The sequence below is a fragment of the Strix aluco genome, chromosome 37 (genome assembly GCF_031877795.1).
Source record: "Strix aluco isolate bStrAlu1 chromosome 37, bStrAlu1.hap1, whole genome shotgun sequence".
Taxonomy (NCBI): Eukaryota; Metazoa; Chordata; class Aves; order Strigiformes; family Strigidae; genus Strix; species Strix aluco.
In genome coordinates, this window is record NC_133967.1 from 970439 (window position 1) to 985667 (window position 15229).

The following is a 15229-nucleotide window of genomic DNA, read 5'->3' on the forward strand; positions in this document are numbered from 1 at the left end:
TGTGTGGGGAGCTATAGGGGGTGAAGGAGCTATAGGGGGTGAAGGAGCTATAGGGGGTGTGGGGGCTATAGGGGGTGCAGGGAGCTATAGGGGGTGAAGGAGCTATAGGGGGTGTGGGGAGCTATAGGGGGTGCAGGGAGCTATAGGGGGTGCAGGAGCTATAGGGGGTGAAGGAGCTATAGGGGGTGTGGGGAGCTATAGGGGGTGCAGGGAGCTATAGGGGGTGAAGGAGCTATAGGGGGTGTGGGGAGCTATAGGGGGTGAAGGAGCTATAGGGGGTGTGGGGGGCTATAGGGGGTGCAGGAGCTATAGGGGGTGAAGGAGCTATAGGGGGTGTGGGGGCTATAGGGGAGCTCTCGGGGGTGCAGAGCGGCTCAGGGAGGTTCCGGAGGCTGCGGGGGTCTATGTGGGGCCGTGTGGGGGCGTTTGGGGTGAATTGGGGGGATTTGGGGGATTTGGGGGGATTTGTGGAGTTTGGGGGTTTGGGGAGGATTTGCAGAATTTGGGGATTTGGGGAGGATTTGGGGTGATTTGGGGTGAATTTGGGGGATTTGGGGCAGATTTGTGCGATTTTGGGTGATTCTGGGTAGATTTGGGGTGATTTAGGGGCGAGTTGTGAATTTTAGGGATGTTTGGTGTGAATTTGGGGTGATTTAGGGAGGTTTGGGATTTTGGGGGGATTTGGGGGGATTGCTGTAATTTGGAGGAATTTTGGGGTGATTTGGGGTGGATTTAGGGGTTTTGCGGGTCGATTTGTTGAATTCGGGGGTGTTGGGGTGATTTGGGGAGATTTGGGGGGTTTAGGGTAATTTTGGGGTGATTTGTGGGTATTTGGGGGGATTTGGGGTGATTTGGGGTGTTTTAGGGCAATTTTGAGGTGATTTCAGTGGTATTTTGGGGTGATTTAGGGTGATTTTGGGGTGTTTTAGGGTAATTTGGGGTGATTTCAGTGGTATTTTGGGGTGATTTAGGGCAATTTTGGGGTGTTTTAGGGCAATTTTGGGGTGATTTCAGTGGTATTTTGGGGTGATTTAGGGCAATTTTGGGGTGTTTTAGGGCAATTTTGGGGTGATTTCAGTGGTATTTTGGGGTGATTTAGGGCAATTTTGGGGTGTTTTAGGGCAATTTTGGGGTGATTTCAGTGGTATTTTGGGGTGTTTTAGGGCAATTTTGGGTGATTTCAGTGTATTTTGGGGTGATTTAGGGTGATTTTGGGGTGATTTGTGGGTGTTTGGGTGCTGGGGGGGGTCTCACCCGTCTGCCCGGGCGCGTAGAGGGGTTTGTCTGTCTGGACCAGCAGCACCCCCCGGGGCGCCCCCAGCCCCACACGCACCCCCCGGGGGGGCAGGTGGGGGCTCTGGGCCTCCAGCAGCAGCGTCTGCCCCACGGCGGCCTCCAGCACCCCACAGCGCCGGGCCCGCTCCGGGGTCACCTGGGGGGCGCGGGGTCGTGGGGGGTCACGAGGGGACACGCGGGTCCCCCCTGCCCCACGGGGACGTCCCCAGGACCCCCAGGACCCCCCTGTCCCCCCCTCCCCACACCTCGACGTTCACGATCTGGTTGAAGTCGTTGTGGGTCCCGAGGTCGAAGGGGACCGGGGGGGCGCAGGGTCCTGCCCCACGGCCGCCCTCCCCCGGCCAGGCCGTCACCGTCCCCGCCACCGGCCCCACGGCCGCCACCAGCAGCCCCACGGGGGACCCAGGGCCACGAGCCGAGGGGCCACCAGCACCAGCCTGGGGGCAGACACAGCCTGACCCATGGCTGCCCCATAGACCCCCCCAAACCCGGGGTGTCCTAGAGCCCCCCCTGCCCCACAGATACCCTACATATGCCTTGATGCCCCCTCCCGCCCCATAGCTGCCCCATAGTTGCTTCAGAGCTGCCCATAGAGCCCCCTTCAGCCCTATAGCTACCCCATAGCCCCACACAACCCCCATAGGATCTTAACACCCCCCCAGCCCCACAGGTGCTCCAGAGCCCCCATAGTCCCCCCAACCCCATAGATGCTCCATAGTTGCACCCAGCCCCATCCGTCACCCCCTCAGCCCCATAGCCCATCCTTCCCGCCCCATAGCTGCCCCATAGTTGCTTCAGAGCTGCCCCAGAGCTACCCCACAGAGCCCCCCTTCAGCCCTATAGCTACCCCATAGCCCCGCACAAACCCCATAGGATCTTAACAGCCCCCCAGCCCCACAGGTGCCCAGTGACCCCCATAATCCCCCCAGCCCCACAGGTGCTCCATAGTTACACCCAGCCCCATAGCGCCCCCCCCAGCCCCATAGCCCATCCTTCCAACCCCATAGCCCCCATGCAGCCCCATAGCTGACCCAGTGACCCCCATAATCCCCCAGCCCCACAGGTGCTCCATAGTTACACCCAGCCCCATAGCTCACCCTTCTAGCCCCATAGCTGTCCCAGAGTCCCCCATAGACCCCCTAGCCCCATAGGTGCTCCAACCCCATAGCTTCCCCAGTGACCCCCCATAATTCCCCCAGCCCCATAGCTGCCCCAGAGCCCCCCATAGTCCTCCCAGCCCCATAGCTGCCCCACAGTCCCTACTCGGGGTCCTGGGGGCTGCCCTCGAGCATCAACACGAGGAGGAGGAGGAGGACGAGGAGACCCCACGCCCAGCGTGGCCCCATGGCGCCGCTGGTGTGGGGCTGCGGGGGCCGGTGGCAGAAGGTGAGTGGGTTGGGGGTCAATCATTAACCCGGACGCCGGGTTCCCCCCCAGCCCCACGGCCACTGACCCCTGGGCAGGGACACGTGACTGCGGGGAAAGGGCCCTGGGGGGCGGGGGGGCTGCGGAGCAGGGGGAGGGGGTCATGGGGGCAACGGGGGCCCTATGGGGGCTCTGAGAGGTTATGGGGCTCTGTGGGGTCTGTGAGAGGTTATGGGGCTCTATAGGGTCTGTGAGAGGTTATGGGGCGCTATGGGGTCTGTGAGAGGTTATGGGGCGCTATGGGCTCTATACAAGGTTATGGGGCGCTACGGGGTCTGTGAGAAGTTATGGGGCGCTATGGGGTCTGTGAGAGGTTATGGGGCGCTATGGGCTCTATACAAGGTTATAGGGCGCTATGGGCTCTATACAAGGTTATGGGGCGCTATGGGGTCTGGAGGACAAGGGCTGCCCCGTGGGTCTCAACCCCTTGGCTGTGGCGTGAGGGGCCCCATAGTCACTGTTGAACCTCACGAGGTCCCTCAGGGCCCCGTTTCCCACCTCTTGAGGCCCCTCCAGGGGTCACCTGACCCTCCGCGGGTCACCTGACCTCTGGGGTCTCCACGGCCCCGCCCAGCCCGGCATCGTCACCGCCCTGGGGAGGGGACACACGCGCTGCCCCACCAGCCAGGCCACGGCTGAAGATGTGGGGCAGGTACTGGCCCACCTGGGGGCCCTCCTGACCGGGGTAGGGGGGGGGGTGTGATGTCCCCCTGTGTCCCCGTGTGCTCCGGGGACGTCCCCGTCATCCCCAGCCCCCCATCTCCCCACAGCCGCTGAGCAGACGGTGACACCCCAGTGACCCACCAGTGACACCCCCTTGATCCCACCGCCCCACCCCAGTGACCCCCCTGGGACCCCACAGTGACCCCCTGGTGACCCCCTGGTGACCCCCTGGTGACCCTGTGGTGCCCCCAGTGACCTGGGCCATCCCCGGTGACACCCCCAGGACCCCATGGGGACCCCCAGGGACGCCCCCAGATGCCACGGGGACACCCCAGCTCCTGGGAAGTTCCCCCTGGGGACACCCCTGGCACCCCCGACCCCTCAGAGACCTCCCCAGTGTCCCCAGGCCCCCCAGGCCCCGCCCCCCAGGCCCAACCAATCCCCCGCTGTCCCTTCCCGCCCTGGACACCGGGTCCCCTCCCGGACGGACGGACAGAGGGACACGGGTGACACCATCGTCCCAGAGACCCCCAGGGGGTCCCAAGTTGTCATGTTTGTCCTCTGTCCTTCTGAGGTGGGTGAGGGAGCGGGCGGGGCCACCACGGGGAGGTGGGGGAGGGAGGGAGAGGGGGAGGGGTCAAGGGAGGGATCGATGGAGGGAGGGATGGAGGAGGAGGGGACAGTAGGATGAGAAGGAGGGAGGGATCAAGGGGGGATGGACGGAGGGTTGGAGAGATGGAGGGATGGAGGGAGGGAGGGAGGGATGGAGGATGGATGGATGGATGGGTGGATGATAGAAGACAGATGGATGATGGATAGGACAGATGGAGGACAAAAGGAGTCGGGATGGATGATGGATGATGGATGGAAGGTGGTTGGTTGGATGGAGGATGGAAGGAAGGTGGTCGAAAGGGTTGGAAGGAGGATGGAGGGATGAAGGATGGATGGTGGAGTGAGGGAGGAAGGATGGATGGAGGATGGATGGATGGATGGATGGAGGATGGATGGAGGGATGGATGGTGGGATGGATGGATGGATGGATGGAGGGATGGATGGTGGGATGGATGGATGGATGGATGGATGGATGGATGGATGGAGGGATGGATGGTGGGATGGATGGATGGATGATGGCGACATGGAAGGAGGGATGGATGGGTGGAGGAAGGGATGGAGGGATGGTGGGATCAAGGAGGGATTAGAAGGGTGGAGGGTTGGAGGGGGATGGAGAGATGGATGGTGGGAGGGATGGAGGGATCAGAGAAGGGTTGGAGGAGGAGGAGGATGGTGGGAGGGACGGAGAGAGAGGGAGGGGGGATGGAGCAGGGAGGGCTGGGGAGCTGGAGGGGCGGAGCCACGGCCGCGAGATGGGCTGATGGCTGGAGGGGCGCAAGGGTTGGATGAACGGTGGGAGGGGCCTGTGTTGGGGTCTCCACTGTGCCCACTCCCCCCAGACACCCTCCCCCTACACCACACCCTCCCCGCTCCCCCCTCCCCCACCTCCCTTTCCTCCCCCTCCTCCCCTCCCCTCCTCCTCCTCCCCCCTCCAGCTCCTCCCCCCCCGCTGGGTCCCCTTGGTCACGGTCCCTCGGGAGTTGCCGCTGATGGCCGAGACCTCCAGGAGCCGGTGCAGGAGGGACCCCCCGGAGCGGCCCCGCAGCCCCCGCCCGGCGCAGGCGTAGAGGAGGGGGTTCATGGCGCTGCTGAGGAAGGCCAAGGTGGTGGCCGGCGACCGGATGGCTTTGGCGGCCTCCTTCAAGGTCCTGCCGCCCCCTTGCAGGACGGCCGCCACCTCCAACAAGCTGACCAGGTGGTAAGGGCCCCACGCCACGGCGAAGGCCACCACCACCGCGGCCACCAGCCGGAAGGTGCGACTGCGCTGGGACAGCCGGGTCTGGCGTAACCGCCGGACCAGCAGCCCGTAGCCGGTGGCCACGATGGTCAAGGGGAGAGCCCAACCCAAGATGGTCTCCAGAAGGTTGTGGAGCACCAGCCAAGCCTCCGCGCTGTGCAGCCGCTTGCAGTGCCCGTCCTCCACCCGTTGGAAGAAGATGGAGGGGACGGCCAACACCAAAGCCACCAACCAAGTCACCGCCGCCGCGCCGTGGACCAACGGCCCGGCACGACCACCCGCCGCCACCACCGTCGTCGCCGGCCTGGAGACAGCCACGCACCGATGGAGACCCAGAAGGGCGATGAGGAAGACGCTGGCGTACATGGCGGTGGCGCAGACGTAGCTACACCCGCGGCAGACGGCCAAGCCCATGGTCCATTGGCCAACACTCAAGGCCCGGAGGTAGACGGGGCCGGTGAGGAGCGTGACGACGTCGGCCAAGGCCAAGTGGAAGACGAGGAGGACGGGGATGCTGCGGCGGCGGGTGGCGGCGCAGCTCCAGAGGACCAGGGCGTTGCCCGGCAGCCCCACCGCCACCGCCAGCGCCAGCAGGGTCAGCCCCGCCGCCGCGCCGGGGACGGGGGCGTGTGTGGCGTTGGGGGGGGACGTGGCGTTGCCGGGGGACGAGAACATGGCGGTGGTGGTGGGGGAAAGAGGGGAGGAGCTGCGGGGAGAGGGGGACACAGGATCCTCCAGAGAAAGTGCAGGTGTCCCTCCGCCCGCCCCGGCCTCTGCCCATCCCCCCTCCTTCCTTCTCCCCTCCTCTTCCTCCTTGACCCCCCCTCGGCTCTTTCCCTCCACCTTGGCATCTCCCAGACCTCCCAGTTGCCCCCCAGATCTCCCACTGGGCCACCACACCACCCAGTTGCCCCCACCAAACCTCCATCCCAGTTGTCCCCCCAGACCTTCCAGTTGTCCCCCAGTCCTCCCAGCGGGCCACCGCCCATTTTCCCCCATCAAACCTCCCACTTTACCCCAACTGTCCACCCAGATCTTCCAGTTGCCCCCCTGATCTCCCAGTGAACCACCACACCACCAGTTGCCCCCACCAAACCTCCCAGTTGCCCCCACTAGACATCCCAGTTGTCCACCCAGACCTTCCAGTTGCCCCCCAAACCTCCCAGTGACCTTCCCATCACCCCCTGTGAAGATCTTCCAGGTGCCCCCAAGACCTTCCCCCTCCCCCCAGCCTTCTCTCCCGTACCTCGAGGACTCACGTGTCCCTTCCCAGAGCCTGGGTGGTGGCTCCTCAGTGTCCCTGTCACCCACGGTGGCCGTGACCGTTAGATGCCACTTCCCCTCCACCCAGCCCCGGGCACGAAACATTCACCAAAGAAGAAGGAAACAAGAAAACCACAGTGGAGGAGGGGGGCATGTGGTGGGGGAGGGACACTGGACCTTCATTTGTCCCCTGGTGGGGGGGACGACAGGAGTGGAGACCCTCCAGGAGCTCCTCAGGATGGGGAAGGGTCTGGTTGCACCGTCCCATGTGGTGGAAGCACACTGAGATGGTGGGGGAGGTCTTCTCCTACACGCGGGACGGCCAACGAACCTTCTCCTCACCCATCCCACCACCCCCCTCTTCCAACCTCCAGGCCCATCATGCCGCCATCCAAACCAAGAGGCGTCCTGCCGTGGGAACCAACCCCCCAAGTTCCCACGGTGCCACGGACCGGCCAGCGTGGCCCAAGACTGGAAACGGGCAACGTCGGCCATTTTCACCCTCTGCTGCAGTTTTTTGCCCCTCCAACCTCACGGGGTTGGGTCTGGGCAGATGTTCTCCAGGTGCGACCTCACTGCGACCCATTCCGAGGCTTTCAGCCCCCTTGGGAAGAACTTTCCCAGGACTCAGAAAGTCCGTGCAGGTTTGAGAATAAAAACAATATTTTTCTTTTATTTCTTCTTTCTTTCCACTGGGATGGAGATGGGGCTCCAGATAAGGCACCTGGTGGGCATAACCCAGATGTTTCCTGGGGGATTCCGAGGTCAAGGACCATTTTTATCAACAAAGACCATGGTGGAAGCACTTGGGTCACCCTGTTCTGGGGTCCCTTCCCGTGAACGTGTCCGAAGGAAGAAATGGAGGGAGAAAATTCTCATTAAACCTTTTTTTTGTTTTGTTTTTAGGAAATGGGTCTCTGCTCGTTGAAAATGAGGCGTTGGGCCTTAAAAACCAGGTTTGGAGCCTCAAACTTGGAGTTTAGAAACCAGAAACACGGTTGTGAACCCTGAAATGGAGCCTCTGGACTATAAAATGAGGCTCAGGAGTTTATAAATTTTGCTTTGGACCATCCGAATAAAGCTTTACACCCTGAAAACAGCTCCTGGGGCCACTCCCACCCCCAACGTCCTACGCCTTGGCCACCCACAGGGGGCTGGAATGTCCCCTCTCATCCCGGGGTCTGGGGTCAGGGATGAGGTGACAGCTGGGCCGTCAACACCCCCACGTGGACGGAATTTTGGGGGAAGATGCTCCATATTGCTCAATATTGGGGGGACTCGAGCGTGGGCCACCTCTGGGAGGGTCCCCCGGCCTGAGGCCGTGCTGGGAGGAGAAGTGCTTGGGCCCACTGGGATGTCTTCTCCTCAGGTGTCAGTATCCCCTCACTTTGATTAATTTTATGGCCTTTAGATCACTTTCTATCACTTTCTATCACTTTCTACCCTGACCCTTATCCTCTCCTTTACTCCTCCTCCAAAAGATACAAACAGCCAATAAGAACACCAGGACCAGTGTAAAGGCACCAGTGGCTCATCAGGCCACCAACGGGATGCAGTGACACGGGGCTGATCGTTAGAGAGGCCAAAAGAAACCCCAGTGGCCTCTGTAAGTCCAAATTTCCCACCTTTTTCTCCTGATCATCCCATGGTTGGTGTCTCAGATGTTTTCCTCTGCCATCGATGGTGGGGATGCACCAAGCTTCGCCATGTTATCCCATCTCGCCTCCAAAAAAAGTTCATTTTCTTCCAGGTTTGGGGCCCAAACATGTTCTCAGAAGGCTGCTTTGGCCAACAACGTTCTCCTCCAACCATCCAACATGCCCCCACCTCCCGACGAGCCCACCATGGACACGTGAGCACGTGAATGAAGGTCCCTACAGGGGGCTTGGGAAAGACTCAGGGTGGAGGACATCACCTTCAGAGTGACCATCATGGCTTGGGTGAGGTCTTTCAGAGGTCTTGGAGGTGGGATGCCATGGCCAGCAGCATCAAAGGGCACCAGAGCTCAGGAGAGGCGGTCGTTGAGGACAGCACCTTGGAAGGACAGGAACATCTCCCAGACTTATGTGCCTTGAGGTAGAACCCAAGGAGAAGAACTGTCAGGGGATGGACCTGAGGAGAAGAATCAGCAGTGGAGGAACCCAAGGAGAAAATCCATCGGGGGATGAACACGATGGGAAAAACCCATCAGGGAGTGAACCCGAGGAGAAAAATACATCAGGGGATGGCGATCAAGTCAGGGCTGGCCAATGTCAAGGTGTTGGCCAATGTCAAGGTCGATGACACTGTGAGGTCGCTCTGAACCACGTCTGACAGATCCCGGAGACGGGGAGAACTTCCCAAAGAGCAGCAAAAAGCCAACATTGCGCGCAGCTTTGGAAAAGGCCCAACGGATGAGCTGGAGAACCAGAGGCTGTTCAACCTCGCTCTGGCTAAGGAGGGTGTCAGAGAGCGTCAGTGTGACCTTCTGGATCCCACCCCTGGAGGTCTGAAAGAGAAGGTGACTGCAGTTCCCCCTGATTTTATTATTTCTGGACACCAACGCCTGGAGGTGACAGCTCTGAAGTGGCGCGTCTTGGCCCTGCTCACGCCAAGGTGGACAGTCCAGGACTTGGCCACACGACATTGACCAAGAGCAGAAAAAGGGGTTTCAGAGTTAGGACAGAGCCTAGAGTTAGTCTGGAGCTGGAGGCCGGGCAGTTTTCCTGGCCGTGCAGGGGTGCTGGCTGGCAGCTGGGTGGTGGGGCAGAGCAGACCCTCAGCAAGTTTGCAGATGACACCAAACTGGGAGGAGCGGTCACAGGGTCACGCTGCCACCCAGAGGGACCTCAGCAGGCTGGAGAAATGGGGTGGCAGGAACCTCATGAAGCTCAACATGGAGAAAGGCCAAGTCCTGCTCCTGGGGAGGAACAACTCCAGGCACCGAAATATGCTGGGGACCAGGCGGCTGGAAAGCGGCTCGGAGAAAAGGCCCCGGGGGTCCTGGTGGACACCGAGATGACCCCGAGGCAGCAACGGGACCTTCCTGCAAAGAAGGTCAACGCCGTCCGGGGCTGCGCTGCCAGCAGTGGAGGGGCTGATCCTTCTCCTCTGCCCAGCACTGCTGAGGCCACGTCTGGAGTGCTGGGTCCAGCACTAGGCTCCCCAGTATGAGAGACACGGACATACTGGGCAGAGTCCACCGTGAAGATGGTGAAGGGACGGGAGCGGCTCAGGTGTGAGGAGAGGCTGAGGGAGCTGGGACTGCCCAGCCTGGAGAGGAGAAGGCTCAGGGGATCTTCGTGAGGGTGCGGAGGGGATGGAGCTTCTCCCCAGCGGTGCCCAGGGACAGGACGAGAGGCCACGGGCACACAGTGAAACACGGGAGGTTCCCCCAGAACATCAGGAACCGTTTTTTCACCGCGAGGGCGACAATCCCTCGGGTCACCCAGGGAGCTGCTGGGGTCTCCACCTCGGAGACACCGGAAAGGTGCCTGGGACGGTCCTGGGAAACCACGGCCAAGGCGGCGCGACGGAGCTGGGGAAGGGTCTGGAGAACAAGTCCTGTGAGGGGCGGCTGAGGGAACTTCTTCCCCGTGAGGGGGGTGAGGCCCTGGCACAGGGTGCCCAGAGGAGCTGTGGCTGCCCCCTCCCTCGAAGGGTTCAAGGCCAGGTTGGACGGGGCTTGGGGCAACCTGGGCTAGTGGAAGGTGGCCCTGCCATGGCAGGGGGGTGGCACTGGATGGTCTTCAAGGTCCTTCCCAACCCAAACCATTCTATCCTACTCTGTCTTCTTTGGACCCTTGAGGCTTCAGAACCCCAAAAATAAAGGGCTGGATTGTAAAAATGATTCTTTGGACCCTGAAAATGAGGCGTTGGGCCCTAAAAATCAGGTTTGGAGCCTCAAACTTTGAGTTTAGAAACAAGAAACGTGGTTGTGAACCCTGAAACGGAGCCTTTGGACTATAAAATGAGGCTCAGGAGTTTATAAATATCACTCGGGACCATCCGAATAAAGCTTTAGACCCCGAAAATGAGGATTTGTTGTCTAAAATAAGAGTCGGGACCCTAAAATGAGTATTTGACCGCTCAAAATGAGGCTTCGGGGCATAAAAAAATGAGCATTTGCACCTTCTAAACGAAGGTTTTAAACTCTAAAAAGAGGCTTATGGTCCTAAAAATGAAAGTTTAGAATCTAAAAATGAGGCTGTCTGCCCTAAAAAAGGGATTAAAACCGTAAAAATGAGTCACCGGGCTGCAAAAATTATGATCTGGGCTCTAAAAGGGAGGGTCTAGGGCCTAATGGGAGACTTCCAACCGTAGAATCAAATCTTTGGATCCCGAAAATGAGGTTTTTGGACCTGAAAATGAGGCTTTGGGTTCTACAAGAGGAGTTTGGAGCATAAAAGTGAGGGTTTGGAAATTCAGGATGCGGTTTGGACCCTGAAAATATCTGTCCGGAACCTAAACTGAGCGTCTGGACGCTGAAAATGAGGCTTTGGGCGCTAAAAGGGAGACACTGAACTGATACGGGGCCTTTGGGCCATAAAAATGACACTTTGGAGTCTGAAATGAGGTTTTTCCGCCCTAAAGTGAGGGTTTAGATGCTAAAAATGAGAGTTTGTGTCCAAAAGAAAAGGGGCTGGGTAATAAAAGTCAGGTTTAGACCCTAAAAATGAGACTTTGCACCTTCCAAATCAGACTCTGGGCTTTAAAAATGATACAGTGGGCAAGTGAAATGAGCCTTGGTGCCTCAAAAGGGGGTTTGGAGCGCAGAGGGGAGCGTTTGTCCCCGAAAAACGGGACTTTGTGATGCAAAAACGAGGCTTCGGGGCCTGGAAGAGGCGTTTGGAGCGTAAAAATGAGGGTTTGGAAGCTCAGGGTGCATCTCGGGCCCTAACAACGAAGGTCTGGGCACTGAAACGGAGCCTCTGGAGCCCGGAGTGAGACTTTGGAAAGCAAAGATGTAGCGTTGGACTCTGAGAAGGAGAATCTGGAAAGGGAAATGGAGCCTCCAGGCCGTAGAAATGAGGCTTTGGCGTCTGGCATGAGGTTTGCTGAGGTAAAGGGAGGGTTTACACCCTAAAACCAGTCTGATTTAGAAATGAAAACGAGCCTTTGAACCCTGAAATTAGGTTTTGTGCCCTCAAACGATGCTGCGGTACCAAACACGAAGGCTTTGCACCCTGAAAATGGGTCCTTGGATGCCCCAAACAAGGCTCTGGGTCCTCAGAATTGCAGCCTGAGTCCTAGACGAGGCTTTGCCTGCGGAAAAGGGGCTTTGGAAGCTAAAAACGAGGGTTTGGGCCAAAGAGTGAAGCTTTGGGGCCTGTAAAGAAGGTTTTGGCCTCTCCAGAGGAGGCTTTGGGCCTCCCACATCAGACTTTGGGCTTTAAAAATGATGCTCTGGGCCCTCCAAAGGAGCCTTTGAGCTTGCAGAGGGGCTTTGGAAATGACAAATGAGGGTTTGTGCCCTCGGGAGGAGGCGCTGGGATGTGAGAACGAGGCTTTGGGCCCTACAGGGCGGGTTTGGACGACATAAAGGAGGGTTGGGACGTTCGAGATGTGGCTTGGACCCACCAAACGCCTGGTGGGATCCTCAAAATGCCACTTTGGGGCCTGAAGATGAGGGTGTGGAGGGCAACAGCGTGGCTTTGGGCTCTAGGAAGGAGACGCGGCAAACGACAGCTGAGCCTTGGGAGCACCAAGGTGAGGCTCTGGAGCCTCTAACGGGGCTTTGGAGGCCAAAACGGAGACTTGAAGGAAAAGTGAGTCACTGGAGACCATCAGTGCAGCTTCGGGCCCTGAACCGCTGGGACCCTCAATCGCTTCATTTTGGGGCTCACCAAGAGGGTCCCTTCCTTTGTAGGGTCCCAAGTGGCATTTGCAGCATCTCACCCACCGTTTTTAGTGCCCAGGCCTCCTTTTCGGGGCTAAATCCTCATTTCTAGGGTCCCAACTTGTCTCTTATTACCCAGAGGCTTTTTCTTTAGGGCCAACGGTTTTGCGCTGAGGGTCCAAACCCTCCATATTCGTGAGCGCCCTGTGAGATGATGAACTTCCCCCGGGTGGAGCGTTAACGCTGCCGTGACAGACACGAGTCGTTCTGAAAAGGTGAGGAACTGCCATGAGGAGGAACAGGATCTGCACGACAAGCTCCAGTCGCTGGAAAGGTTTCACACAAGCCCTGCACTGAAACACCTCGCTCGCACCAGTGAGCGTGGCCGCACGTTCGCTCTTGCTCCTCAGTATGAGGACGACCAACAGGAGAACACCCCCGCTGCCCTCCCCCCGCTGCCAGCGAACCCCTCCTGCCAGGCGGATCCAACCCCACCAGGGGTTGCGGGGAGCTGATGAAAACAACGATACAAAACTCTGGGATACGTGTCGGAAGCTGCTTCCAAAATAATTCCAGAGTGATCCGTGCCCCGCGTGCAGAGAGTTAAGAAGCGCGTTGCCAGTTGCCTGTTAAAGGTTATAGATATCGTGAGACTGACGGCGACTTGCTTTTACAAACTGCAGTTCGGAGAGTCCCGGAACCATCGGGGTTGGAAAAGCCCCTGAAGCTCCTCCAGCCCCACCACGAACCTCCCCCTGACCATTCCCAACTCCACCAGATCCCTCAGCGCTGGGTCAACCCGACTCTTCAACCCCTCAGGGATGGGGACTCCCCCCCTGCCCTGGGCAGCCCATTCCAACGCCCAACAGCCCCTTCTGCAAAGAAATCCTTCCTAAGAGCCAGTCTGACCCTGCCCTGGCGCAGCTTGAGGCCATTCCCTCTTGTCCTGGCGCTGGTTCCTTGGCTCAAGAGACTCCTCCCCCCTCTCTGCACCCTCCTTTCAGGGAGTTGCAGAGGGCCAGGAGGTCTCCCCTCAGCCTCCTCTTCTCCAGACTAAACCCCCCCAGTTCCCTCAGCCGCTCCCCATCAGACCTGTGCTCCAGACCCTGCACCAGCTCCGTTGCCCTTCTCTGGACACGCTCGAGTCATTCAATGGCCTTTTTGGGGTGAGGGGCCCAAAACTGAACCCCCTCACCGAGGGGCGGCCTCACCAGGGGTCAGGTCCCTTCCCTGTCCCGCTCCCTGCTGCAAATCCCTTCTTGGCCGCTCACCCAAACGCCCTCGCTGCGCCCCGGCCCTGGCAGCCCCGCTCCGCACCAGCGCCGGGCGGTACAAATCCTGCCCCAGGTGCAAAGTCTGAGCCGCTCAGGGAGGAGCTTCCTGGCGGTGAAGTGCCGCCGCCGGCCCTGCGGGGGATCGGTGCTGTGCCACGCCGGACAAGTACTGGCTGGAGAAAAACACCCGACCCCCGCAGAAAACCCAACGCACCCCGCAACGCCTCAGCCCCTCCCCCAGAGCCCTCCCCCGCCCCACCCCCGCAATAAGGAAACGACGAGCCCCTACGGCCTGTGCCCTGCGCCGGCAGCGCTACACGCACTTTCCCTTGAGCTCTCCGAAGGGTGTTTCCGCGCGGCGCGGATCGCCCCGGCAGGGCCCGGCACCGGGAACTCGCCCCGCACGCAGCCTCACGGGCTGAATTGGGCAGAAAAAGGGTTTATTTGTGAGAGGCAGCGCGGCTGCACGGCCCCGCCCCGCCGCTGGCTCCGGCCCGGCCCCTCCTCAGAGCCGCGGCTTCCGGGCGGGGTCCTGCCGTGCCCGGGGCGTCCCTGTGCCCGCCGGCACGCGCGGGTCAGGCGCTGGGACGGGCACCTCTAGCGGGGGCCTCGCCGGAGCTGCCCGGCCCCGCCCCGCCCCGGGACGCTCTTTCCGGCGGCGGCGCGTGCAGGTACCGCGCGGAGCGGGAAGGGCCCGGCCGGGGCCGCCGGTGCCTGGGCCTGGGGAGGGGCGGGGGGTCTCCGGGCCCGGCCGCTCGTCCCAGCGGGGCGGGGGAGCCGGCAGCGGGGCTGAGCGGGCGATCGGGTGCCGGGGGAGGAACCGGCGGGTGCTCGGAGGGGAATCGGTGCCTCTGCTCGGGCACTGAGCTCGGCGCGTGCGGCCTCGGCAGGGCCGGGGGGAGGAAACGCGGCGAGAAGCGTCTGAGGGGCAGAAACGAACTCGGTACCGTCCGGGGCACAGACCGCGGCGGGCGGAGCTGTCGAGGTTCATGTGCTGAAGAAGCCGCCGGGGCTGGGAACGCCGCGCTGCCGGAGCTCCGCCGCTGGCGGTGTTGGCTGCGCTCACCGGGAATTCCGCGGCGGCTTCTCCAGATACTCCTCAGCCACGGGCCTTACTGGGGTTTTGCAGACAATCGATCGCTTTGGGGTTTTCCGAATGCTCCTTGGTGTGCGCTGGGGTGAAAGATGCGTCTGGCCGGAGGAAGAGGCAAGGTTTGGGTTCTCTGGATACTGATTCGCACAGAAATACAGATTGCTGCGTGTTAAATTGTGTTTGAATAATGAGGGAGCGGTTGTACGGAATGTACAGTTACGGACCAGTTTTGATGCATGTGGAGTGTGTTTACACTCTAGTACCGCACAAAAGAACCTTGTGGTGGTCTGTTCCTGTGTTGTGCTCCTCAAATCTGCTTTTTTTCCTCTGTTTAGCTGGAGATTTCTGTTCCGCGGGTATTTCTCTGCTGTGCACTTTCCCCGAGCAAAAGGGCTCAGTCTCAGTCCTGTTGCCCACAGCCAGCTCCGCCGTAGCTGAAATGTCTCACCATCTCTTCTGTCTCCTGTTTTCTCTCTCAGGGGCCCCGTGGTGAAGAACAGTCCCCAGAGGGCTCTGGTGCTCCCAGACAGCAGCTTGATGGCTTGTGC

At 60.2% G+C, this 15229-nt stretch overlaps 2 protein-coding genes and 1 long non-coding RNA gene across 3 annotated transcripts in view; all 3 read right to left on the reverse strand.

Annotated features, from left to right (window-relative positions):
- LOC141917328 (uncharacterized) overlaps positions 1-15229 on the reverse strand; it is a 158452-nt gene that overhangs the window by 140825 nt on the left and 2398 nt on the right. The window lies entirely within an intron of this gene.
- LOC141917375 (uncharacterized) lies at positions 1261-2641 on the reverse strand. Its single transcript, XR_012621276.1, has 3 exons — positions 2560-2641; positions 1542-1733; positions 1261-1432 (listed from the first exon to the last, which is right to left on the reverse strand). It is a non-coding gene; the product is annotated as an uncharacterized LOC141917375 (long non-coding RNA).
- On the reverse strand, positions 4494-6539 carry LOC141917374 (leukotriene B4 receptor 1-like). Its single transcript, XM_074810525.1, has 2 exons — positions 6480-6539; positions 4494-5939 (listed from the first exon to the last, which is right to left on the reverse strand). Exon 2 carries the CDS (start codon positions 5906-5908, stop codon positions 4847-4849), a length of 1062 nt encoding a protein of 353 aa, XP_074666626.1. The 5' UTR covers positions 5909-5939; positions 6480-6539; the 3' UTR covers positions 4494-4846.

Excerpts from the sequence above, each read along its gene's own strand:
- LOC141917374 (XM_074810525.1), bottom strand. The coding sequence starts at position 5,908 with ATGTTCTCGTCCCCCGGCAACGCCACGTCCCCCCCCAACGCCACACAC.